Source organism: Apostichopus japonicus, chromosome 19 (genome assembly GCF_037975245.1).
Source record: "Apostichopus japonicus isolate 1M-3 chromosome 19, ASM3797524v1, whole genome shotgun sequence".
NCBI classification, from domain to species: domain Eukaryota; kingdom Metazoa; phylum Echinodermata; class Holothuroidea; order Aspidochirotida; family Stichopodidae; genus Apostichopus; species Apostichopus japonicus.
The window spans coordinates 9,944,727-9,970,411 of NC_092579.1; the positions used below are offsets into that span (position 1 = coordinate 9,944,727).

General features: G+C 38.6%; 3 protein-coding genes across 3 annotated transcripts; 2 read left to right on the forward strand and 1 right to left on the reverse strand.

Moving 5' to 3' along the window:
- The first annotated feature begins 184 nt into the window (after window positions 1-184).
- LOC139959637 (target of rapamycin complex subunit lst8-like) lies at window positions 185-9,080 on the forward strand. Its single transcript, XM_071957421.1, has 8 exons — window positions 185-432; window positions 740-791; window positions 1,140-1,302; window positions 1,773-1,848; window positions 2,557-2,631; window positions 3,759-3,961; window positions 4,432-4,571; window positions 5,277-9,080. Exons 1-8 carry the CDS (start codon window positions 313-315, stop codon window positions 5,396-5,398), a joined length of 951 nt encoding a protein of 316 aa, XP_071813522.1. The 5' UTR covers window positions 185-312; the 3' UTR covers window positions 5,399-9,080.
- Window positions 8,703-20,326, reverse strand: LOC139959638 (intraflagellar transport protein 27 homolog). Its single transcript, XM_071957422.1, has 7 exons — window positions 20,174-20,326; window positions 18,685-18,764; window positions 13,584-13,643; window positions 13,094-13,153; window positions 11,423-11,537; window positions 10,597-10,706; window positions 8,703-9,503 (listed from the first exon to the last, which is right to left on the reverse strand). Exons 1-7 carry the CDS (start codon window positions 20,208-20,210, stop codon window positions 9,402-9,404), a joined length of 564 nt encoding a protein of 187 aa, XP_071813523.1. The 5' UTR covers window positions 20,211-20,326; the 3' UTR covers window positions 8,703-9,401.
- A 1,650-nt stretch (window positions 20,327-21,976) lies between these two features.
- Window positions 21,977-23,967, forward strand: LOC139959636 (ATP-sensitive inward rectifier potassium channel 12-like). Its single transcript, XM_071957420.1, has one exon. It carries the CDS (start codon window positions 22,535-22,537, stop codon window positions 23,816-23,818), a length of 1,284 nt encoding a protein of 427 aa, XP_071813521.1. The 5' UTR covers window positions 21,977-22,534; the 3' UTR covers window positions 23,819-23,967.
- The last annotated feature ends 1,718 nt before the right edge of the window (window positions 23,968-25,685 follow it).

The following is a 25,685-nucleotide window of genomic DNA, read 5'->3' on the forward strand; positions in this document are numbered from 1 at the left end:
ATTTGGGTCCTCTCTTCCACAAAATTAGATGTGTATATAGAAAGGGTCCACATGGACTACTTCCAGTACATTTGGAGTCAGAGCCTGGAACAGTTTTCGGAAATCCAAAATTAGTGTCGGCGTATAACATTTACGCCATTTATTGACGGAAGGCTTGTGTCAGTGAACCCCTTTGTTATATAGCTTTTAAAACGAGTAATATTTTGGCATATTTATTCATCTTAATCTGGACACATTGTTCATTCACTTTCCTGTTTTTAACGAGACAGTTGCTTTCCCGATACCTTGTTTTATCACGTTTAAAAAGCGAAAATGTCTTCTGGAGGGAATGGTGACCAGGTTATTCTTGCTACTGCTGGTTACGACCACACGATCCGGTTTTGGCAGGCACATACGGGAATATGCCAAAGAACAGTACAACATCCCGACTCTGTGAGTAAACAGAATGCAAATCATACCCTAGTGTACAAGCTATGCTGGGCCTAATGTCAGACTATCACAGGCATACTCAGTGATACAGTACATTACTGCCATACTACAGTACAGTACTAGGCTAGTAGTAGTACATTTAATAATTATACCTAGTTAGGCCAAGTTATGGCATGGTAGTAAATGTACCGATGCAGGTGTAGTGCTAAGATACACGACTTACAAATATTAATACAAAATAAATCTGAATTTTTAAGTTTGAGTTAAGAAACTCATTTTTATTGTTCAAAATGTTTTCTTTCATCAACAGCAAGTAAACTGCATGGAAATCACTCCCGACAGACGGTGCTTAGCAGCAGCAGGTATGATCAAACTTTCTTGAGGTCTTTCTCGTCTTTGTCATATATTCACTTAGTTGATATCACAATGAAGTACATAAATGCAGCAAATAGTACACCACCAGCATGGGCATACATTACTGTAGAGTGTCTTTGATAATATAAATCATATCCAGGCCGTTGAATAATCACTTCTCATTTCTTTCATAATTTTGTCCTCTAAATGTCACTGTTTTCAGTGATATATTGTTCATATTATATACTTATCCTCTGCTCCAAACATTATATATTATATATATACATCATTTCAATGATTGCCTGAACTCTCAGGATAGGTGCATTGCATTAATACCGTTGACTTGTTATTTGCAGGATACCAGCATATACGCATGTATGACATAAACTCAAATGACACTACGCCAACCATTAATTTTGATGGAGTCTCCAAAAACGTAACAGCTGTTGGCTTCCAAGAAGACGGCAAGTGGATGTACACCGGTGGAGATGACTGCAGTGCTAGAATATGGGACCTGAGGTAAAGGCAGCAAATAATTGTGGAAAATTTGATCTTTTTTAATAAACAAGATTGAAACAATTAGGAAGGGACTACTTTTTCTAGCATCAAGTATATTAATTGTCAAATGTGAGCAGGTGTTACACAAATGTTTAACAGTTTTACACTAAAGCTTTATTATTTACGATATTTTACGTCAAAAGAAATGTCAAGAAATCTGATAACTCTTATGCAAACTATCAACACTACACTATTTTCTGATTTTTACAATCAAAGAAATTTATTCCTCTCAGATGACCGGACGACTGAAAAAAAATTTGCCCTGATCACATGAATCCATGAGTAATTGGTCAAAGGATGTTGGATTTGCCGTGTCCTACAATTTTGTAGGTATTGGGATACCTTGTCGTGCAAAATTTGTTTGATATAAGATCTATATGTATGACAAAAGAACTGCAATTGTAAAGAATCCATATTTTTCTCATTTTCAGGTCTCGTACACTTCATTGTCAAAAGATATTTCAAGTAAATGCTCCTGTGAATACCGTAGCACTGCATCCTAATCAGGTAAGGAAGAAATTTTCTTGTTTTCTCTCTCAAAGCTAAAAAATTACATGCTACAGTTAGGGTATCTACAAAATTTCATCTCAGCTGTAGTAACCAAAGTATAGTATTTATGGTAATGAGCAACTGAAAAATATTATATATATATATATATATATATATAATATTATATATATTCATGTGGTTTCCTTTGCAGGAGTTTGTGTTAACCCTGAACCCTCCCCCCCCCCCAGTGGCTCCTCATAGGCACCTCACACTCCTGGGTGATATTGTTTGCCTCATCAATATATTGGGTCATCCCCCCCCCCCCTTGCCTGCCTCCTGCTATGATTACTTGTATGCTGAAACTATAGGTCCCTTGTATTCAAACTTGGGGTCGTGACCTTCGGTTTGCAAAAGAAATTTGTAGTGTCACCAAAACATTTGGCAAACAACAATTGGTGATAACTGCCACTTGAGAGATGCCAAGATGATCAAACTCAGGGTCACCAAGCAAGAAAGGTTGAGTATGAGGGCTATAGGTGACACCACACTTTGGCTGGGAAGGGGGGGGGGATTTTTTAGATTGTTACCCATATTTCAGTACATGTGTGTAACATATTTGATATTCTTTTTGCTTTTCTTGGTTACCTGATTTACTTATTGCAATCTAATGTCTTCTCTTAAATTCAATCATCTCTTAAGCCGTATTTTGTTTCTCTTTGTTATCAGGGAGAGCTCTTTGTCGGTGATCAAAGCGGGACTGTTTATGTCTGGGATATAAGAAGCACCAGAAATGAACAATTGGTAAAGATAAATGCCCTTCTGGCATTTGAATACTTGTGTAAAGATACATCGAGCCTTGACTAGAGTCAGACACGTTCCGGATGAAAAATGGGTTTTGACTCCAGTTGCCCACTAACTTAATGTGAATCGATGTTAACAGGGAACTTCTAATCATAACCCTACTATATTACCATCAAAATGTAACCTATGGTACCTCTGGTGTCACCAAAGAAATGTCATTGTTTCCAGCCATTTGTTGTCACATTGCAGGACTTCTCAATTAAATTTCTACAATGCCTGAGAAAAAAATGGTTGGAGCAAAGGGCCAGATGGAACCCCACTATACCTAGAAAGAGGAAAGGGGGAAGGGTAGGTTGGAAGGGTGCTCAAGCCTTCGGCTTTAAGGGTCAGAATACCCTGGTCGGAGCAAAGGGCCAGACGGAATCTGACTATACCTATGATGAGAAAAGGGGTAGGGTAGGCTGGCTTTAAGGGTCAGCATTCTTGTTTGTGTGCCAAATATTTCTTTGCCAGCCTGGAATCTTTGCAGGCCAGATTTGGCCCTTGGAATATCTATTGAAAACTCAAGTCATGTTGTCTGGGGTACTAGTACAAGATCTTGAAGATTAAAGAATCTGTTTATTTTGCTGCTTGGAGTCGGGAATGAAACCCACCATGTTGATTTAAAGATCCAGTTAATTTGTAAGGTCACTACAGTGACTAAAGTGCAGGTGTCATTGTTCAATATGTGTCTTTATGGATGTAATATTTTAAATCAAAATGAGGCACAATTTAGATTACATACACCACAATGCACAGTTACCAGGACAGGATGTTCGGGTATCATTTAGCAGTTGTTAGAGGTATTGTTATAATTGTGAAGCAATGCCCCGAAATATGCCGAATAGTTAGACCATTGTCATTAATATTCATACTCCAAAATGCGTTTCAAATGTTACTATAAAACTATTTGCTCTGACTGAGAAGTTCTATTCTCAATATTATGGGATAACACATATTCTTTACTTCAAGGAAAATCAATTTTTTTATCAAAGAGAAAAAAATGTTTAAGGCAATTATGGCATTCTGGTATTTAAACCTTTAAATGATATTCTTAAGTGCATACTTTTTATTGACATCACTCAAAGGTACCAGAAGAAGGGGCATCAATACAATCCATAGCCATCAACTCGGATGCCTCTTTGTTGACAGCTGTCAATAACAAGGGCACCTGCTATGTCTGGCGGCTAACACCCGGTAAAGAAGATATACTCAGCGAGCTTCATCCCAAATGTAAAAAGGAAGCACATCGGAAATACGCACTGAAGTGCAAATTCAGTCCCGATTGCACGTGAGTTCAAATTAAACCACTTTTCTTTTTTCTCCTTTATCAGAAAGTGTTGTAAAGGAGAAAGTTATGGAAGTGTTGAGCTTCAGGCCTGTTTCTTTACTTTGCAAGATATAGGTTTGTAGCCCAGTGTTTGAATTTTGTCTCTTCCACAGGGCCAATGAGTTTTGCATCTGTGTATCAGTTCAGCTGCGGTACTGTTTGTCATTAAGTTTAAATGCCTAGAGTTCAATTGATATGTCTGATTCGAAGTACAGATTTTCAAGGGCCCCAGTAGCATCAGCGAAAAAAAACTCTTCAGATTTATCATCTTGATAACTAGAGTACGGTGCATGCTTTCAAAATATACCAGTTTAATATGCATAAACTGTGCAAACGTTATGCAGAAGCAATGTCTGAACCATTCTTTATATTTTTCACATATTAAACGCTAGTGATTAATGAGTGGAAGTCATGTGACATTTCATCAACAGTTTGCTGGCTACCACATCAGCAGACCAAACAGTGAAGATTTGGAAAACGGCTGATTTTTCGCTCCTGACGACTCTGGAGGCTAACCAAAGATGGGTTTGGGATTGTGCTTTCTCATCAGATTCTCAGTACTTGGTCACAGGTCAGGCATTGTTCTTTATTACAACAGTTCTTGAAACAACATCAAATTTGCCTCTGAAAAGGTTGCCTCTGAGTGGAAAAGACTGCTCCGAAACTGTTTGGTCTTAACCCAGAAATATATTTTTCGTACTGCGTTTATTCTCAAGTCAAGGAAATTCAAACGATTCTGTATCAACAGATGTTGAACTGTCTGTATAGTTCTGTGCAGAATTTGTGTGTAGAAAAAAGTGCTATGCATCTTTGCTTTTGGGTAGCTATTTAATCTTTTCATAGTGCTTTGGTGTTGTTACTCAATACCAGATGAATTCTTGCCAAAAATTGTAATGGTTGCAGATGTTTATATAATTTTTTATTAATTTTTTTTAAGAGTGGACAAAGTGATATCGAGCTCCAACTGAGCAAGACCTTAGTTCAGATAACTTGACGTATTAATACAGACTGTGGTATTTTGACGTTGTTTGAATTGTCTCGAGGTCGAGATTAAACACTAGTAAGACAAATATAAAACTGCCTTGATCTTGAAGTACTTTTCTGATCTTCTTCAACAGTTTGAGTTATATTATTTATATTAAAAACTTCTTTGTGTCTTGAAGACTTCCTTATGAAATGTTTTTTGTATTTTTGGGGCCATATTAAATGGGATTGATCGTCAGAAATCATCCTTCAAGATCCAATAATTAAATCCATTTTTTAACCCTCTTTTCAGCTTCATCTGATCACATGGCTCGTCTGTGGAGTGTGGAACAGGGAACCGTCAAGAGGGAGTTCAATGGACATCAGAAAGCAGTGACAGCGTTGGCCTTCTCTGATGCCGTACCTCGTCCATGATCAGATAAAAACCTACTGGACTCGCTGAATGACCACTTGTTGGCCCAGGACATTCCTACCCTATCTGGACTAGAAATGCATATGATCCATTTAGATATCTATCCTTCATGGATATTCCTACCCTATCGGGACTAGAAATGCATATGGTCCAATTAGATTCCTTCATGGATATTACTACCCTATCTGGACTGGTAATGCACATGGTCCAGTTAGATTTACTTCATGTGGAATCACAAGGGAGTGAATAATATGAACAGAGAAAGTCTTTGGAATCCTTATTTTTTGGAGACAAATATACTCCCAAGGCTTTGGCGAGTCAAACAAACACCTGTCTATTGGATGACTCATCCAGTGGCTAAGAAATATTGTAGCATATGTAGAATGAAGCTGTAATTTAGCCAGTGATGCAGTCTACACATTGCACCTGCTGATGCAAGTTGTTGAAAAGGTACCTGAAAAAGCCAAAATACCTTGACAGAAGGAAGAACTCATGTAGACTTCACACAATCCCGATGGGACATGAAGGATGATATTTTGTGCTTGAAGAGTTCACAAAGATGCTACAGTTTGGTACTAAAAGAAAATATTGGGGAACACCATCGCTCTTGTCTGTGTAAACTTACAAACCTGTGTATTAAAGACCATCCTTTATGTTTATACCTTTTATAAAACATCAACAGTACCAATCTGTACATCATCTGGTACAAAATAAGGTCTGAGAGATTGGAGTCATTGTCAAACAACCGTGGCATAAAATTAACCATATCTACTCTGGAAAAATTTAAATTGTGGTATTGCTTTCTATTAAGAAGCTAGCTGCACTTTCATATCTTGATTCCACTTTCCATTAGTTCCCCTCTGGTAGCCAGTGAGATGCTTTATGGGAACTCTACCAGGTCATGGTAAACATGTAACATTTAGTCTGGAGAGTAATTGATAACTTCAGCATTGGTTCCTATATGAAAACTGCACTTGGTATTACTTGTGTTAAAGTGTGGCAGGGTTAGATGTGTTTACGTTTGTGACAGATTTTAAACGTCTTTTGTGACTTTTACACACTAGTTTCTGTTGAAGCATGTTTGATGGTGAGAGAAGGCACACAGCAAACAAATCCTGCTTGCTTGGAGTTCTGTAGCAACTGTTTCTTTATACATGGTGGGGATGGGGACAGGGTGGGGATGGGGTTGAGGTGGATGGGTACATGGTATCAACCATAAAGGACAGAAGGTTAGTGCTGTAATTATCAAACCATGCATTCTCATAGACATTACAAAGAAAGTTGTTGGCAATTGTTTTTATGTTGCTGTATACAGGGATGTGCCCAGGATTTCCTGAGTGCCGGGTATACTGATCGCCGTCCTGGGGGAGGGGTCTAAGAGGGAGGGGGTTTCCCCTCCCCTTTGAGAAATTTTTCGATTTTGGAAGTTGCTCCAATGCCAAATACTGGTACTTGTGTAGCTTTTTAAGCACATACACTAGTTTTGCTAACAATTTACATTTTTTAATTTTTTTTTAGTGAAATATATTACGTACCTGGTAAAAGTTATTAGTTTGTTTCAACGAGATTTTACAAGGGACCGATTGAGAGCCGTAAGTAATGTTTCTCGCATGCGTAGCTGGTGCATTATTAGTCTGTATGATTTTGGCATAAACTAGGCCCAATTTATGTTGAATATATTGTCAGGAATGTTGGGATTTTAGATGAAAATAGTGCTGGGCTGGATTCACGATTTTTAAGACAGTGCTGGGCCGTAATTTTTAGTGCTGGCCGTGCCGCCCAGCGTGGGCACATCCCTTTGTATATATTGTTAAATAACTGCAAAGGAATGCTCTGTAATTTACCTTTTCTTTCTTGAAAGATTACAGAATAAAATGATGTTATGATTTCAACCCTTTTTGAAACCATGGCCTATAGTTAGAAGTCAGTTTTATATATAGAATACTCAAAAAAAGATATTGAAAAAAAAATATTTGAAAGATACATGCAATCAGTGCAATATGTTTCTCTCGTTCTTGATTTCTTTCAAATGTATTTTCTGTTTTAGTTACTTATCTGCAGCAAAGGAACATAAATAGATGCTATGATAGAAAACACCAAAATACATTTCATTATTTCATTTATTTGGTGTCATTGTTCCTCTAGACTAGTTTTTTTATTCCTTGCCTGAGGCGATGATGTGGGTGTATGTGGCATTGCTTGTAAACATGGTCACTCAAAAGTTAATGGTGGATTAACTTCATAATTGGTTTGTGGATCTGTCTTATTGAGTACAAGAAGCCTATTGTTTTCTCTAAGTTCAATGGTCATTTGGGGTCAACAGAGGTCAAAATCTGAAAAATTTGTGAACACGATAGCTCAAAAACATCTCTTTGTTGAACTTCATACATGATATGCAATTCAGCTTGTTGCGTACATGAACCCTATTGACATTGCTGGAGGTCAAAGGTTATTTGCGGTCAACATTTAAGTTAAAGTCTGAAAATCTTGTAAACACGATAACACCTGAAGTACATCTTTCTTGAACTTTCTACTTAGTGTGAGATCCAGCTTGGTGAGTGCAAGAATCCTATTGAAATCGGTAGAGGTCAAAGCTCACATGAGGTCAACAGGCACTTAAGTCTGAAAACCTTTTAAACATGATGACTCCAATATTAAAGCTGCAATTAATCTGTGAATTCTCCAATGCTATGATTTTCTTTTGGTGAAGTTCAGTTTAGTTCTGTGAAAGGGTTATCTCAAATGGTGGAAATATTGGCCAATTTCTCAAAACTATTTCACAATGTTTAAGCAATGCATGTAATGCACAACAATTATTAATGGGATTGCTAGCTCAAAACTGGTTACATGTGTCTATACTTCACATAGGAAGACTGTTCTTTCTGGATATTGAAACATTTTGGTTTCTATACTGTAAAATCCTTACCATGGTTGATATCCACAAGTGATTGCTACAGACCTTTCCTGGTTCTCACTTAATACTCACTTGTTCTACATTAGTCAGAGAGTTATTTTGAAGTTTGAGAAAATTGTATGTTGACAAAATAGCTTGGTTTACTCAGTGAATTGTAGAGACTTTGGAAACAACAATATGAGCAGAAAACAAGATTCTCAAAGCTTTTGTAGAATACTATGTATGTGATACAACCACATTGCTCTCTACAAACCCCCCCCCCCCATTCTATTCTATCCTCATCCCCTCAAATTTCTAATTCTCTTATTGCCTGAATACTTTCCACTTGTCTCCAACTTCATCAAGCCGACATTTTTGACACTCTGAAAACAATAAAATTACAACAGAAGATGTTTAAATAGATAACAATGTAATTAAGGTGATTAATAACAAGGTAAAACATCATCAATAGTTATCTTAAACTATACAAGAGTAAAGTCTATTACAAGAAGGATATTCTCAGCATATTGCTCTGTTATTACTGTGTCCCACATTAATAGTTGGCGACTTGCAGAGCTACTTTAAATGCAATCTGGGAGGTTTTTCTACAACAGAAGCAAAGTACTTTTATCATTACTGACCACACACTTGTTGGTTCTTATGACTCACAAAGATATTTGAACTTAATACAAGGGAAACATGTCATTCTTTGGACTTTAAAAGTCATCATTGTTGACTCCATCAGAACAAATGTATGATACGGACGGTTAAATATATGTTCCAATATCTCATTTTCATGTCTTGTCACTATTTCAGTTATAGTTCTAATTGTGGGAGAAGTGCCATCTGTTGTGTTTCGTTTTGACATTTACAATGTAGAATTACCAGTCTAGGAAATGACAACTAGGCGTAACAACAACTTCTTTTCCCATTCTGAGAGAATATTGTATCAAACATATTTAAGCTTGGCCCTTTTCTCTCACTACCAGTTGCACTCTAATGATGAAACCCACTGAGAGGTCCACTGTCAAGGGTGAAGATTTAAAGAAACCAAGATGTCATTATTGCACATGATGTTTGGTATCCTCACGAGTATGTCTGCGTTGCTCTCATCAAGCCGCCAACGATTTCATCACTTCCAGTCGTTCATAATACATCTTACGGAATGTTTCTGCCAGGAATTTAAACGGTGCTTCCACATTCTCTTGAGATTTCTGCAGGAGGACAACGAAGAAGAAAATGTAATGCTCCTCCCTTTAAATCACGCTGTATTGTTGCAGCTCCCTACCAGTAGCGGGGTGTCCATACAGTCAGGGGGCGGATGCCCCCCCTGACAGACTCAAACTGACTGCTGGCGCCCTTTTCAGCTTTTTACCACTTTTTACTTATTCGCGATTATTGACTTTTTTATGGTGCTCTCATCTACCTTTTGACATTTGTCACATTATCTGCAAATTTGAAAGGCCTGGAAAGGGTCATTTCCGGCGATCTAGGGAGTATCTTTACTCAAAAATTTCTGTACGCTCCATGCCAACCTGTGGTGGCGCTCCGCTTAGATAGTGTGAAAAGCGCCCCTACAGACCATTCTCGCCCCCCTTGACCAATACCCCTAGCTCCTCCACTGCTCCCTACTGTATCATAGGACAGACTCAGAGGCATGTGGGCGTACTAGGCAGCAGTCCTGGGTAGCCCAGTACGTAGATGTGGCAACTGCTTGAGGCCCTCAAGGTCACAGGTCTCCATGGAAACTTAACAAGGGTGGCCCCAAAACAAATGGTTCCATATGAGCCCCAGAGAATGTTAATCTGGCATGACTAGGCAGCTTACCTACTTTTCACTGGTTTAATTGTGCTGTCTTGGACGAAATGAATAGTTTGATAGACTTCAAGAACATGTCTCAAATATCTTCTGGTCTGAAGTCGAACAGTTGATAGGCAACTAGGTATTTTAACTCTCACACAATCAAACAAGAAAAAGTTGATAATAATATTTGTACCTGCCATGATGAACAGCTGAGGAGAACATTGGAGAACGTTGGAGAACGAGGAGAACGTTGAAGAAGCCATGCTACTATTCCATATAATCAACACACAGTGGACCACAAAACAATAATGGAGTGGGGGGGGGGGGCTTGTCTATGATCAACCAACGGAACTGTTGTCATTACGACATATACCAAACAAATTTGTAAATGATTTGCAAACTTCCCAAATTTGTTTTCATATAAATCAAATAATTAAATACTAAGCAATGCCATCCCAAGAAAGAAGGAATCTTTCCACCTTGAAACTGTAATGGATCTCTTACCGCTGAACATTCAAAGTATTCCATTCCGTTGCCCTGAGCGAAGGATTTAGCAGATTCAGTCGTTACTATCCTTCTGTCCATCAAGTCCGTCTTGTTACCGACCAGTACAGCTGTAAAGAAAACAACAGCAGTAAAATACACATAATCGTACTTGATTCTGTAGCAAGTATCTTACGTTCTTTAGATGGATCGGTATTATGGGTTGTACCACGTACTGTACCACATGGATATGTCACAATTTACCTGTTCATGTCGTAATAATGTCAAGATATCGTAACAACAAAGGTCACACCGCTTTGACTCAGCAAATCTAAAGTGACCGTAGCTGCAAATGGTTCAAATTCTTTACTGCTGCAAACTTTGAAGTTCTCTCTCTTAATCGATTTATTCCTCATTTCTGTGGCTGCAAAATCCAACCACACATATAATACACGTGTACAATACGTAGGGTAGCATTTCAATGCACCTCACCTGATCCTCTCAAAGAACTCTCTTCACCCTACCCATTTGTCCCATTTTTAACCTGGCCTTGCTATCAGCTATCACAGTTTAGTCATCAGAAATCTAATCGAGTTATACACAATGTAACACATAAAGCCGTAGATTAATGGGACAAGGATTGTGTCAATGCAAAGAATCGCCAACATCTGGTGGGAGTTGGGATTGAAGATATTTTACAAATTCAAAATACCACCTTTGTTTTTAACTCAGTAATATCAATTTAAGTTGTTAGCAATAGATGACATCATATGCTAACATTGACCCACCTTGCACCAATCTGCAAACAATTAAAGACAGATAAACACTTTGAAAACTGCAGCTTTACCTGGTATATGCTGGTTGCTTTTATTTTTGACTCTTTCAAACCATTTTAAACAGCTGTGGAATGACTTCTCATTGTTGACATCAAAGACAACCATTACTGCTGATGGGTGGTCCCACTGTTAATGATAAAAACAAACAAAAAACATATACGTCTACATATATCAGTCATGCATGGGATATTAATTCTAGCATGACAAAAATAAATTATACTTGTGACTGAAAGTCAATAATTGATTGTTGATTAGATCCATATTTAACTCAAATTCTAGAATAGTCAGCTTTATACGTACTAGCCCATTATATTCAGGTCATTTTGGAAATCTAGTGGCTATTAGTATACCTACTAGTGCAAGATTACAGCCTGTATCTCCTCTACACTGTATGAGACTTGTACTCATTCTCATACCCAAAGGAATGTTACTTGTAATGAACAATTTTTAGTTGCAATAGGCAACAGATAGACTTGTAGTGGATCCATACTAGAGTATTAGCACAGTTAACACTCACACTCATGGATCTGTACTCATAGTTGTACCATAGTTGTATATGGGTCATTTTTATCTATAACAGTGCAAACTTTTATGTATTTATGGTTGTCCAAACAGCAAATCTGGTTGTCCAAAAGAAAATAACAATGACTAATATGTACACTGTAGGAGAGATGTGTAGGTTGGTGAGTGGCCCACATTTCTCATGTTACCTTTTTTGGGAATTAAATACAACACAATCTAAATTTGACAAGTTGACCCCCAGATGACCTCCAAAGCTTGGTTGTCCGAAAAGAAATTTGGTCGTCCCGGAAGACCGGACCACCAGTAAAAGCTTACCCTGTATGTCAGTGCAACTGCCAGACTACCCTTAATCATGTTTTCATTCATACTTAGTAAAGATTCTTAAATCCTATTGGTCCATTCAGGTCAGCTGACCGTGGTTAATCCTGTGAGTAACGCACGGTAAAATTACGGGGCATCACTTTAATAAATCTTTGGTTATATGTAACAAAAAATGTTTTGTTTTATGATTTTTCCCCCACACAAATGGTAGTGTATGAATGAACGGGTTAATCAACGGTCTAGCGTGCGTTACTCACATGATTAATGCACTCCGGGTGTTAATGCTATCGCTGGATGCACTCGGGCTCCGCCCTCGTGCATCGCTTGCATTATCCCCCGATCGTGCATTAATCCTGTGAGTAACGCACGCTAGACTGTTGATTAACCCCTTAATCAGCCTTATAATTATACCCATACTCAAACCAAGGATAAAACTTTATACACATACTCTTACTGATGCTGGACAGAGTTTTACATGCTCCGTGCCTAAAGTGACAAACTGCTATGAAAAATCCATCAACTTTCTCCTGAAAAGCCTAATCTATAAGGCTGAAGTTGGATTTGAAAACTTATTCCATTTCCTTCAAGCTTGAACAGTTGATGTTATGTTGCAACTTGTGATACCAATGTAAATATACTAACAGTTAATTCTGAGGTATTCAATTGCATATTAGATAAACACGATAAAACAATTATTATGACTTACAAAATCATTCAAGCTTGAACATTTGTTGTAAATTTGAGATGCTAATACGATAAAACTAACAGTTTATGTTGAGGTCAAATGTGTATCTTGGTATGATTTAGAGGCTCAATAAAATACAAACATTAGGACTTACAAATTGTGCTGCATAGTCTGCAAACATCTCTTTCCCTGCAGAGTCATAGATAAACAGTTCCTTGAAGCAAAAAAAAAAAAAAAATACAAGAGTCAGACAAGAGATATCAACATCAATGCATTCACCGCAAACAATTTACTTCTTTTTTTTCATCTTTTTTTTTCATTTATTTATTCCAGTGTTAATATAAATATTAATTAACAAGACATCATATGTGAGTAATAAGAAAATATTATTTTAAAAATGTTAGTGCATGTACAAAAACAAAACACAAAATATATATATACAAAACGAACAAGTGCAGCTGTCTACAATACATTATCCAGATTACCATTTTGTAAATATATAGCAGCAAGATAAATAAAACTATTTCTATACACATTAATTCTGAATTTTGGTGTTATTGCTTTGTTTCTCAAGTTATTTCTAGTAGTTTCTCGAAAAAGAGAGTTAAGTTCTACAGATATGAATATCAATGTAGGTTACTTACCACTGTATCACTTGTCTCTGGTAAACTGACAGATTTCACACAGATCTCTTGTCCGATTGTCTGGTATTGGATTGAAAGGAAAACAGTTAAGGAATGAAAGGTTAAATATGAAAATAGATAACATACCAAGTAAATGCCAGAAATGTGGACATAAGAAAATATTACATGATTTTCAATGGCTCAACAATCTTAGTGCGTTGTCGGATAAGAAGCATCACTTCTCGGAGTTCCCCATCTCTTTCCTCTGCTGTGGGCACCTTATTCAGAGTATGATAGTGTTTGTACCGTTTAAGGGCAGCATCCTTGGACTGTAGCTCCCTTAAGTTCTCTTGGGTGTAAGCTGGAAACAAAGGCAAGGATGAGTTCAGAGTGTCACCCTCTTCTGGTTTCGTTGCTGTCTCTACCCCATTGCTCGTTACTTTGGTCTGGACTAGATCTATGGGAATGGTTGTCAGCCCCACCAGTTGTGTAAAGGTACTGGAGCCTGTTAAGTGTCCTTCTGGGGGTGGTTTGCGAGACAGTCCATCAGCTGCACCATTTGCCTTTCCTGGTTTATATATGACCTTGAAGTCAAAGAGTGCCAATTCTGCCATCCATCGCTGGGTTACAGCATCTAACTTGATACTGTCAAGGTGGGCTAAGGGGTTGTTATCCGTAAATATCGTGAACTTATTTCCTAGCAGGTACTCACGGAATTTTTCCGTCACGGCCCATTTTAGCCCAAGCATCTCCAGTTTCATGCTTGAGTAACTCTCTATGTTCCTCTCAGCACCCCTGAGCGTTCGGCTGGCATACGAGATTACTTTCCGCATACCATTCTGATGTTGAAATAACACAGCACCAAGTCCTTGATGACTGGCATCTACTTCCAATTCAAAAGGCTTGGTGAAATCAGCATACCCGAGTATCGGTTGTTCACAAAGCTTTGACTTTAGTGTTTCAAAGGCTACTTGGTGGTCTGTGGTCCATGCCAATCTTCGAGTTGAACTTTTCTTGCTTTTCTGGTCATGGGAAGTGGTCGCTACTAGGGTATGTAAAGGTCCAGCAATCTTAGAGAACCCTGGCACAAAGCGGCGATAAAATGAACAGGAATGACCTCAGTTCCTTTACACTATAGGGAACTGGCCATGTCTTCACAGCTTCTATTTTGTCTTGCTGTGGCATCACTCCTTCCCTCTTCACTCGGTGGCCAAGATATCGTACTTCTGGGCGAAAAAACTCACATTTGCTGGGCTTAATTTTTAGCCCATGTTGTCTCAGTCTCTGAAACACCAGGTTTAACCTCTCCAAATGATCTTCAAAAGTCGATGAGTAAACCAGGATGTCATCCAAATAGCACAGGAGAGATTGGAAATACTGATCCCCCAAGCAAGCCTGCATCAAGCGTTGGAACGTACCGGGCGCATTACAAAGCCCAAATGGCATACGCACATACTGGTAAAGTCCAAAAGGGGTTATGAATGCAGTCTTTTGAGCATCCTCTTCTGCCATTTCTACCTGATGATAGCCATATATCAGATCAATAGTAGAAAACCACTTAGCATTCGTCAGGGCATCCAAGGACTCCTGTATTCTTGGTAACGGGTAAGCGTCCTTTCTCGTCTTACCGTTAAGTTTTCGGTAGTCAACGCACAACCTTAATGTGCCATCCGTCTTACGTACCAGCACCACTGGAGAAGCATAAGGACTAGTACTTGGTTTAATCACTCCCTTCGCCAACAACTTGCGTACATGTTCCTGTACCTCTTCGAACTGACATGGTGGTATACGACGGTATGTTTGTTTAACTGGTTCATCATCCACTGTTGGTATGGTGTGTCGAATAGTGTTGGTTACACCCAGGTCATAATCAGTTGAGGCAAACACATCCTGGTTCTTCATTAGCAGACACTTAGCTTGTCTTAGTTGGTCATCAGATATGCCGGGCCAAAGCAAATTTGGAACATTGAACATTTCTGGAGTCTTGCTGCTATCAGTAGATATATGATTCACCTTGGCTTCACAGCCTTCAAATACGACAGTTGCATCTTCAACCCAGGAAACCCCTTGTAATTTACCAAGTGGCGTCCTCGGCTTTAGCCAAACCTCTTCATCAGTTAGATTGAGAACCTGTAGACAAGACTTTCCTCTAGGTGCAAAAGCCAGAGTTGCACCCACTGAAACTCCTTTTGGCAACTCTTTCACAGGTTCCAGGATAACTTCTTTCCAAGTGGGAACTACTGGACAGGTGACCTCGACTGCCATAATGGATCTAGCTGCAATCCTGACTTTGTTCCTTCCTGCAACCCGTACCAAACCTTGTATCACTTTGGTGGGCGGTGTGTCCACCGGCAACTTCTCTTTAGATATCATCAATTTGTTAACCAAAACTTCAGGTGACAATTCCTTAAGGACATTCATTCCTAGCAACATGGGCACCTCCTTAGTCACCCGCACCACCAGTATACCACGGCAAGGTATGATGAGCTCACCTATATGTATATCTGCCACAAAGTATCCAACGTATGGAAGGTCTCCTCCATTGGCAGCAGTACTATTCAGCCAACTCAGCTGTTCGAGTGGGACACTGGAGAAACTACGCCGGAAGCATTCTTCGGTCATGGTGGTCACATCCGATCCAGTGTCTACAGTTGCAACGAAATTCACACCGTGCATCCTAACTGTCGTTGTAGGACTCCTCCCCACAATCACTGGACTTGCCACCATCGAGCCTTCAGACCTACTAATTGCACCCAGTTCCTGGCTCTTGGTTCTGGGTGTTCCTAGTTTCCCTGTCCTGTCCTGTTTGAGGGTCCTGGTATTGGCACTGGGTTCGGGCATTCGCTGGCATAGTGGCCACGCTTATGACAGCGATAGCACCCTATCTGGCTCTTATCACCTCTTTGTCTCGTTCGACGACCTTCTGTTGTTCTGCCTGTCATTTCTAACGTCTCCACTCTTTTCGAGAGTGCTGTCTGGTCATTTTTTAGTTCCTGCAGAATCCCTGTCTGCTTCTCCACAGTTGCCACAAGCGTCTCCAGGATAGCAGAAAATTGAGGGTTAGGAGTAGCTTCCATCCCATATACTCCAGGCTTCTGGGCTTTGCGCCGGGGCAAGTTGCTTGACTCCTCGGACATGTCCAAAGCCCAATCTCGCAGAGCGATGAAAGAGAGGGTCGCATTATCCTTCATCAGACGTTTGACTTCCCTCCGCAGGACCATATCTGACAGGCCATCTCTGAACTGTTCCTTGAGTGTACCTTCCACGTCTGGAGCACCATCGAAGGTCTTTAACTTCTCTGACAGCTTCATCAGGGCGAACGCATATGTGGACACAGACTCCCCATCCCTCTGTACCCTGTTACACAACTCCCTCATAAGGCAGCTAAGGGAGCGCCTCTCTCCAAAAGTCTCCTTAAGGAGCTCAAAAAGCTTCTTTGGGTCAGAAACATCACTCTGTGGTCGGTGCTTTACCTCTTGTCGGGCACTCCCTTCAAGATGTGCGATGACAAACTCTGAGGCATCCTGGTCTTCCAATTTCCTCAATCGCAGAGCTGCTTTAGCTTCCTCGATGAAGGAGAGTACATCCTGATTTTCTACCCCAGAGAATGATCTCAACTTTTTCTCCTTCGGCAAGAGGTAGACTACTCCCGGGCGTTCGGAACTACCCTTCTTGGCCTCCACCAGTTCTTTCTCAAGCTCATCCAGACGTTGACGCATCTCATCTAAGTCTGCCATCTTTCAATGCACCTCAGAATAATCCCTTGAAGTTCCTACGTCTTTCAGTCATCTGTGTATTACCCCACTCGTACTACCAAATGTAAAGCCGGGGGTGGTAAGGTTGTCGGTGTGGTGACGCCCATGGGGGGAGATGAGGTGACACAAATGACTGAGTCAAAGTAATTGGTATTGAAGTAGGCAGTGTGTATTTATTGCTCCTCTCTAGCGAGCTCTCATAGAGCTTTTAATCTGCCACGCAAAGGTGAAAATAAACATTTTAAACAATGAAGTGTCACACAGACGAGTAGTTATTGTGAACACTGAATAGCAAGTGAAAGTTATTAGAAACTGTGAGGGGTGTCCAACCCTCAACCAAAGGAGCTGTGGGAAGCCAAGGAGGTAAATAATGCGTATTCCCACACATAAGTCAGCCTGGATCACGCTAACCAGCCACATGTGCAAATACGGTAGATGCTGAATGACTTGTTACTTACACTTCACATCAGGTGACCATCCCAATTTACAGGTTTGGCTCATTTTGGATTGTGTTACATTTTGGAAGAGCATTCCAGATGGGAAAACTGTGTATTTCTCCTGGCTGAAAAACACACAACTGACTTTAGCCTGCCAGGGGTCAAATCTTTCACCTCTCAGATAGGCGGTTTCATTGCTTCTACATCCATGTCTTGTGATACACAAGTAGTGTAAGCACTACTGCTGTACTAGAAGTTTGAGGAGATGAAAGCCTAAATTGAATAGTAGGGATGTTAAATTCCACGGAGAAATAATCTTTGGCAATAAAGAATGCCCATAGGCGTAGGAGCCTAATTTGATTTGGGTGGGCTGTGACTCGCCCGAAAAATATAACCAAAATTTTCCGCGCACTCCGCGCGCGTTCAACATCTTAATGAGCAAATCATATATGCATTCATGTGATTACATCACATGACAATAATCGATTAATGCCTAAATGATAACACATTAAGTTGTAGAAGTTACGTGCGCGAAGCGCGCGAAAAATTTTGGTTATATTTTCTGTGTTATTACCCTTCCATATTGGTTAGAATTATTGGGGAAGTCGTTACAATAATAACGATAATAATAATATCAGTTTAACCATTGAAAAACACATTGCAAATTATTCTTCTTTCAGTAGGTGCCCGAAAAATTCTCAGCATATTGCCCGAATTTTCACCCAAAAAAATTGAAAAACACACTGCAAATTTTTCTTCTTTTAGTAGGTGCCCGAAAAATTCTCAGCATTTTGCCCGAATTTTCACCAAAAAAAATTGAAAAACACACCCAGCCTCCGACACCTATGAGAATGCCATTTAGAAACCAAGAAAGATTAGATGTCCTATTTTTTCAATGATTAGATTAATAATTGACCTTCATGTCCTTACCATTGAGTAGCCCTTAGGAAAATGGCTCCCATCGCTGTGGAAAACTTGTGTTAAGGCACTTTTCCCAACTGCTGCATCTCCTAAGCCAAAATAAAAATAAAAAAATTTAAATATTCTGATAATCTCTTGTCATTTGGTCATCTATATACCATACTCTGTAACTAGTGTAAGACAATATTACAATACAATTGTCCTTCACCACTTGACCTGACTTAACCTTAATTGGGAGGTACGGCTTAATCAAACTGATGGCCCCAGTGGCAAATTGCAGCCATTGCCCATTTCCACTTGTTGTAATACCCTTAAAACCATACTTTCATCAAGTCGCTATAGGTACCTGTCTCGATCAGGGCCCAAAGATTGTCCTCAACTCCAGCTATCATTTTACAAATGATTCATGAATATGGTTGATAGTTCCTCAAAGCTACTTTACTGAACTCCAACTAATTTCATGATCATTTGTGGTGCCAAACACTACACTAAGACAGCATGATGAATTCAAAAACTTAGCATGATTTGACTGTTTAGATTAGAATGCACAGCCTAGGACTAGGCTCTAGATGCAAATCTATACTTTCCTTCATGGCTTGAAAAGTCTCTCAACTCACTGGCTGTGACTGGGTGACTAAGCAAGTGCACCATGCTCATTTGACAGACAATCACATTAATAGCCACAACCAGTTGCTATACCAAAGGGTGCCAAATTGAAAAACAGTGATGTTGGTAAGTCCAAGAAGATAAAGTTTGGCGATGCATTCAGAAATTGCTGTTTGCAAAATGATTGGCTAGACCTAGTGTCAGTAGCCTAAAACACATGTAGGCCTAGGTTTTTCCTAGGCTAACCAAGGCTAATATTATTGACAGGTAGCCTAACTAATTTACTAAAAATAAAATACTAGGTTACTGCTACTACTTATACTAAGTTACTATAGGCTAAGCTATTGACATTGTCAATTAACTGTGACTGTCCGTGACAATTTGAGTGCTATGTGTTAGGCATATGTTAGCTAAGCCAAAACCTACAACGTGAAGTACAATCTTGGCCCTATACTTGTATGACTGATTTACGCCATGAATTAGGCCTAGGCCAAATATTATAGCTTACTAGGCCTAGCCTAGTTCCTGTGTACAAAAACTGTTATACATTTTGCACTTGCATAGCCCAGTTTGCATGCCATTTTGCAATACGATACCAGATAAATATTCCCTGTAAGGAATCATGATCGTGGCTAATAATATTGTCCAAACTTAGGCCTAACGTGAAGACTTATATTATTACTACTATGTAACTTAAAGTAGTCCTAATGTTAAGCTATCGGTACTCAAAACTGTTAGAATATGGGCAAGCCTATCAAGGTATAAGAAAAGTTCAGACAGTGACTGTTGACAGACGAGCGCTCACTAGCAACACAAGTTTCATAATGTCATTACTTTTAAAATTTTGCAGGTTAGTGCCAAAATAAGAACAGTTCAATGGTAAACAACATACCAACAACGATTAATTTCGCTCGTAAAACAACCGACATTTTCCTAATTGTGTCACGTTAGTTGCTACTTCAGCTGCGTCTTCGTTGCTTGGTAGCAGACGCTCATTTCAGGAATGTCTGAGAAACCCATGTGAAGATGGAAACAGTTTTGCTAGAGCGCCATCACTTAAGAAAGTTGATCCGTCGAGCTTAGATTCGCATATAATAATATATTTTATCTCTCTGCAGTTTTAAAACTGCATAAAATTCTCGCAATAAATCGAGCCATTATCTTCCGATGCAGCAAAAGCCTAGAACGACGGTTGCGAAGAAGCCCAGTTCTTCGGCGAATGTAACACTTGAATAATACCACATTGTTTATGACTGTTACGACGTAACACCCGGAGACAATTATTCGCTAAAAGTTTGCAGTCGTTCAATCAACTTCGCATTTTACGTCCAAAAATGTATATAGGTATAATAGGCTATGCATAATTTAGCTAAATAATGCTTTAGTCGCATATCATTCATATTATTCTAAAAGCAACATATTCTGCACAGAAAGTGCTCTTATAATTCAAGATCGTTACAGATATGCCACTTTAAAGTTTAATTTACGGTGTTTTGTTCATTGGGTACGGACAAATTTCCTTTAAATGTTTATTCATTAATAATGTTAATAATGTTCAAACCCGTTGGCATTTCAATCTTACTTTTATACCCCTTTAGCAGTTGTTACGATATTTCGCATGTATAAAGTTGGTATGCTGTCCTTGGGCTAGTAAGTTTCCATTAAATTTGTACGTCATTCTAGTTTTTAAACAACGACATCATTACATTACATAGAAACCAAGCGGACGGCGGCAAAAAAGTGAAGGAAAAATCATGCATCGCTTGATGTTACTCACAAGGACTGTTACAAACACTATAAATGGCATGCAACTCACACTCCTAGAACTATGAAGGAAATTTACAAGAACGTGCTGTCAGTTTCTGAAATTTATTTTTCCATTTTTTGCACAATTAGCATCTGTTCTTCTGTCTATTATGTTAACATGCCCTCAGACTGAAGATTCTGCTTAAAAAAAAAACCGTTTGGCCGTTAAAATCTTATGTTAAGACAAATCAGTAACATTTTATCGGGAAAGTGTACACTATATATGTAGACTATTCATTCTATAAATTTTCCTTGCAAGTTATACCTGCATTTAATGAATTTTTTACCATCATGAAGAACTTCGGATTATATTGTCATCTATATGTCTATACCTATTCTTCCAAGGCCTTCAATTTTGACCTTATTCACTAAATGAACTCCATCACATGCTTAAGCCTCGTATTTGCATCTTTTAAATTCCCTACTAAGTGAGTCAATATTTGAGCTTTTCAGTATGTTACGCAAGACCTTTACGAAAGATTCCTCATCTAAAAACCTGTCGAAGGACCGGATCGATATTTCACTATTCATTGTTAATCTCTCGTTATCCATCAAGGTAGAGTGTAACAATCCAATTGCTTTGTGATTCTTGATGATGTCTGAATAATAGATGAGGTGGGTTAATTCATTTCCTTCCAAAAATGGGGGTGTCAATATTTATGTGATTGTTCATGAATCTTAAGTTGGCACTCATATTGTGAGATTTTCCCATCTTAATGTGACATATGTGTATTCATTATTAAATTTTCCAAGATAAACTTATATGACATGTATTAATATTTCTTATCAGGTTAATATTTAAGCGAGATTTTCAAAATACAATTTGAGGTTACCTATGTAGAAAATGACATCGTCCTTATGCTATTGATGATGTAGTATGGATTGAGTAATAGGTACATGAAGAGACCGCATAACCTGAATAGTGTTTCTGATTTTGAAGACAAACAAGTTGTATTTAAATTCTGTCTGTTTTTCTTTCTTCCGGAGGAAGGATATCCTACGAGTAAAGGCTAAATTTTATTGAATATCGTTGATTCTTTTTCCAATACACAGAGGTCCGTTTCTCGACGTTTGCAGGCGGCTCCTTTTTTAACTCCTATACCCGGATTATATTTGGAATTCACAAACCGTTACGGTACTTTCTTCGTCATAAAGAAGAAGCTAATTAGAATATTTCGTTTATTAGCTAAAACGTTTAGTATCAATTGAGTATACGAATTGTTTTTTCCGTTGATTATTGCACAAACTAATGACTACGGAACGATGAAATGTGTTTCTGTTCGGAAATATCTTCGGCGTTTCGGAGGCCAGTTCGATGTTCCGAAAGAGCTTTTCACATGAGTACGTTTCCGGACGGTAGGATATAAATCCTTATACATCAGTAAGTTATCAACTGTAAAAGCGAGGCCGTAAATGATCTTGGCTTAAAGTGTTTTTCCTTCACAAAATGTCTGACTTTCGTCATAGTCAAAGCCTACAAAACACTAGCTTCTGCAGCGAGGCCAATAACCACAGCGATTTGAATCACCTGGTGAAACTCAACCATCAATCTACCAACCATGTAGATATGACGTCACATATCGGATCCTCCAACCTGTCGATTAGAAGTTCTCCGGTTCCTGGGAAAAGTACGAGATTGATAACCAAAAGAGGGAACTTGAACGTGGAATTTGATAGCAGGGTACGTTGCTGGATTTTTCGGTATTTGAGAGATATTTTTACAACATCGGTTGATCTACCGTGGAGATATAACATTTTATTTGTTTCGGCATGTTTCCTCTGCAGCTGGTTGTTCTTTGGTGCTATATATTACGTGATAGTTTTGTTAAGAGGAGACTTGGCGAATCTTGACAATCCCGACTGGAGACCTTGCTTTAGAAACTTTTACGATTGGAAATCGGCTTTATTATACAGTATAGAAGCGCAGACGACAATCGGGTTTGGATTTCGGTCCCCGACCGAGAAATGTGGAGAAGCTATCTTCGTCTTAATCTTACAAACACTTTGCGCTCAGTTCTTGGAGGCTTTCGTAATAGGTACATTCATCGGCAAATTTAGCAGGCCGAAATTACGAGCTAATACTCTAATGTTTAGTAAGCAAGCGGTCATAAACAGAGAAGATGGAAAGTTAGTATTCAGCTTCCGGGTCGGTGACCTTAGAGTTAAAAGCCCAATCGTGGAAGGCCACGTCAGATTGCATATGTTACGTCATCATATAACAAAGGAAGGTTCATTCTTTCCATATCGTGTTTTCGATATGAACATCGGCCACGACACAGGATTGGATAGAGTATTTCTCGTTTGGCCGTTACTTGTGACTCACGTGATTGACGAAGAGAGCCCTCTATACGATATATCGCGAGAAGATCTGTCCTTCTCTGAATTTGAAATAGTGGCCATTTTTGAAGGCATAGTTGAGGCCACCGGAACCACGACACAACTAAGAACTTCGTTTTTACCACATGAAATTCTCTGGGGACAAGAATTCGATAACATTATTTACGAAACGAACGGTAGACATTTTGTTGATTTCAAACGGTTTCATACGACAAGGTTACTTCCGGGGTTTTCAGGTGTGAGTGCAAAAGCTGAGAAAGAGCAAAGGGACATGACAGAAAATACCGAAATGAGGGGACCGGTTTGGCAAGAAAGACCGCCAGACATCGAAAGAGTATCGCTGCACCGTAACAGTACATTACGAAGACACACCGAAGTAGAATCACGGTTGTGACGATGTTTATCGAAAGAGTATAGTCAAATCTTCTTCACTGAGGACTAAGATATATTGTGTGTTATTATTATGTTTAAACATTGGACGTCTAAATAGAATGACGTGAAAAAGGTAGCGAGTTGTGATAATAAACATGAAGACGGGCAAAATTGATTTGAAGAAATATACGTGGTAGTAGTTAAGCTTAGGTTAACTTCTCTTCGATGTACTGGAGAGAGAAAGAAACATATAAATCCATAACATGCAAAGGTTATATATGATAAATATTGAGTATTGCTGACAAAATATCTACCTCGTAACTGGACAGGGAAACAATTTTTGCAAGGCTGTTTACCTTAAAACATAAAATACCACAAAGATACATGGTGTTTAACATAAATGTCTTTTATTTTACGACTTTTGTTAATTATTGATATCACCGTTCTGTCGTTTATTCTACACATTTGTTTGGTTTATTATAAATAACACGAGTAAACATTCACCCACAAACAAATGCCAACTTGAAACAACAAAAACGACACAACATCGATGAAGTTACGAACTTTCAAATCTGTTAACGATAAATGCTTTTGCAATTTTCAGTACTTGAAGAGTAAGTGACGTAATTATTATGACGATTACTCGAACCTGTTAGCCGAATCCGATTATCCGGATACATAATCCTGGATTATTGATTTGGATGTTGGCAATGATATGGTCAATCGCGGTTTCAGGGACATTTTGCATACGTACCTCTGTGAGGTTTACTGTCATTGGGGTTGGAGGGGGGGGGGGGGGCTTAGATAATTGTAACCGTAACTAGATGGACATGTAAAATTTCTCATTATTTCTGAAATAATGTAAATAAACATTTTCGGGTAGTAAATGGAGATTTTCAATGAGTTAAATTCATAACAGTACTTAAGTAATTTTTCTTTTCATCTGATAAAAGGATATACAATAATTTAATTTTCCTTACAAAGGTTTACATTGTGGTCATTAATTGGTACCTATTAAAAAAAAAATAATAATAATTTATACTATTCATCTGTTTAACTTCAAAGAATTAACATCGCTTTATCAAAGTATAGAGATCACAGCAAAAGAAAAAAAAATGTATATTGTTCAATATTCTCGAATACTATAGGCTGTAGTTACAGAACGAGCGGAATTAATCTGCATTACTCTTCAATATATTAGTTACGTACACGCACGTGCGTAGTTAAATTATTCTCAAAATATTCCTCCCATAAGATAATAAATCAGGGCAGCATTGTTTGACGGAGTATCAGGATCGGTCAGATATAATCAAAACGGCTGGCAGAAGCAATCTATCTTTCAGACGTTTCGTCATTTGCAAGTTTGAATTGAATTTTCATGTTCACTTTAAGACAGTTATAAGATGCTCAACACACACAAAAAAAATGATCGCAACTTTGAAAACGTGTTAGCTGTGTTTTTATTTGACCAGATGTGACCTATTTTAGTACAGACGCACACGGTATGCCCAAGGAGAAGGTACATGGGTAGGAGCCACATGGATAGGTAACGGTATTACAAAATAGCGGAAGGGTTCTATATTTTCGTGGCGAGAGAAATAAATAACTCGTTCATTTTGGAATATTTGTCTATTGAGTACATCGAATGTAACTTGGAAAGGGGAATGTGGTTAATGAATTATTATGGTAATGAATAGTAAGATCCATCTACTTTGTGAGTCTTTTTGTCAGTCGTTTCCTCCGTTATATATATATATATATATATATATATAAAATATTGAATTTTCTATGCAAATTATTGTTTATATTACTTATAGTGATTACATAAATCCATAATTAGCTTTACTCCAGCATTTATACCTAGTGCCATGTTTGATAACCTTTTTTTT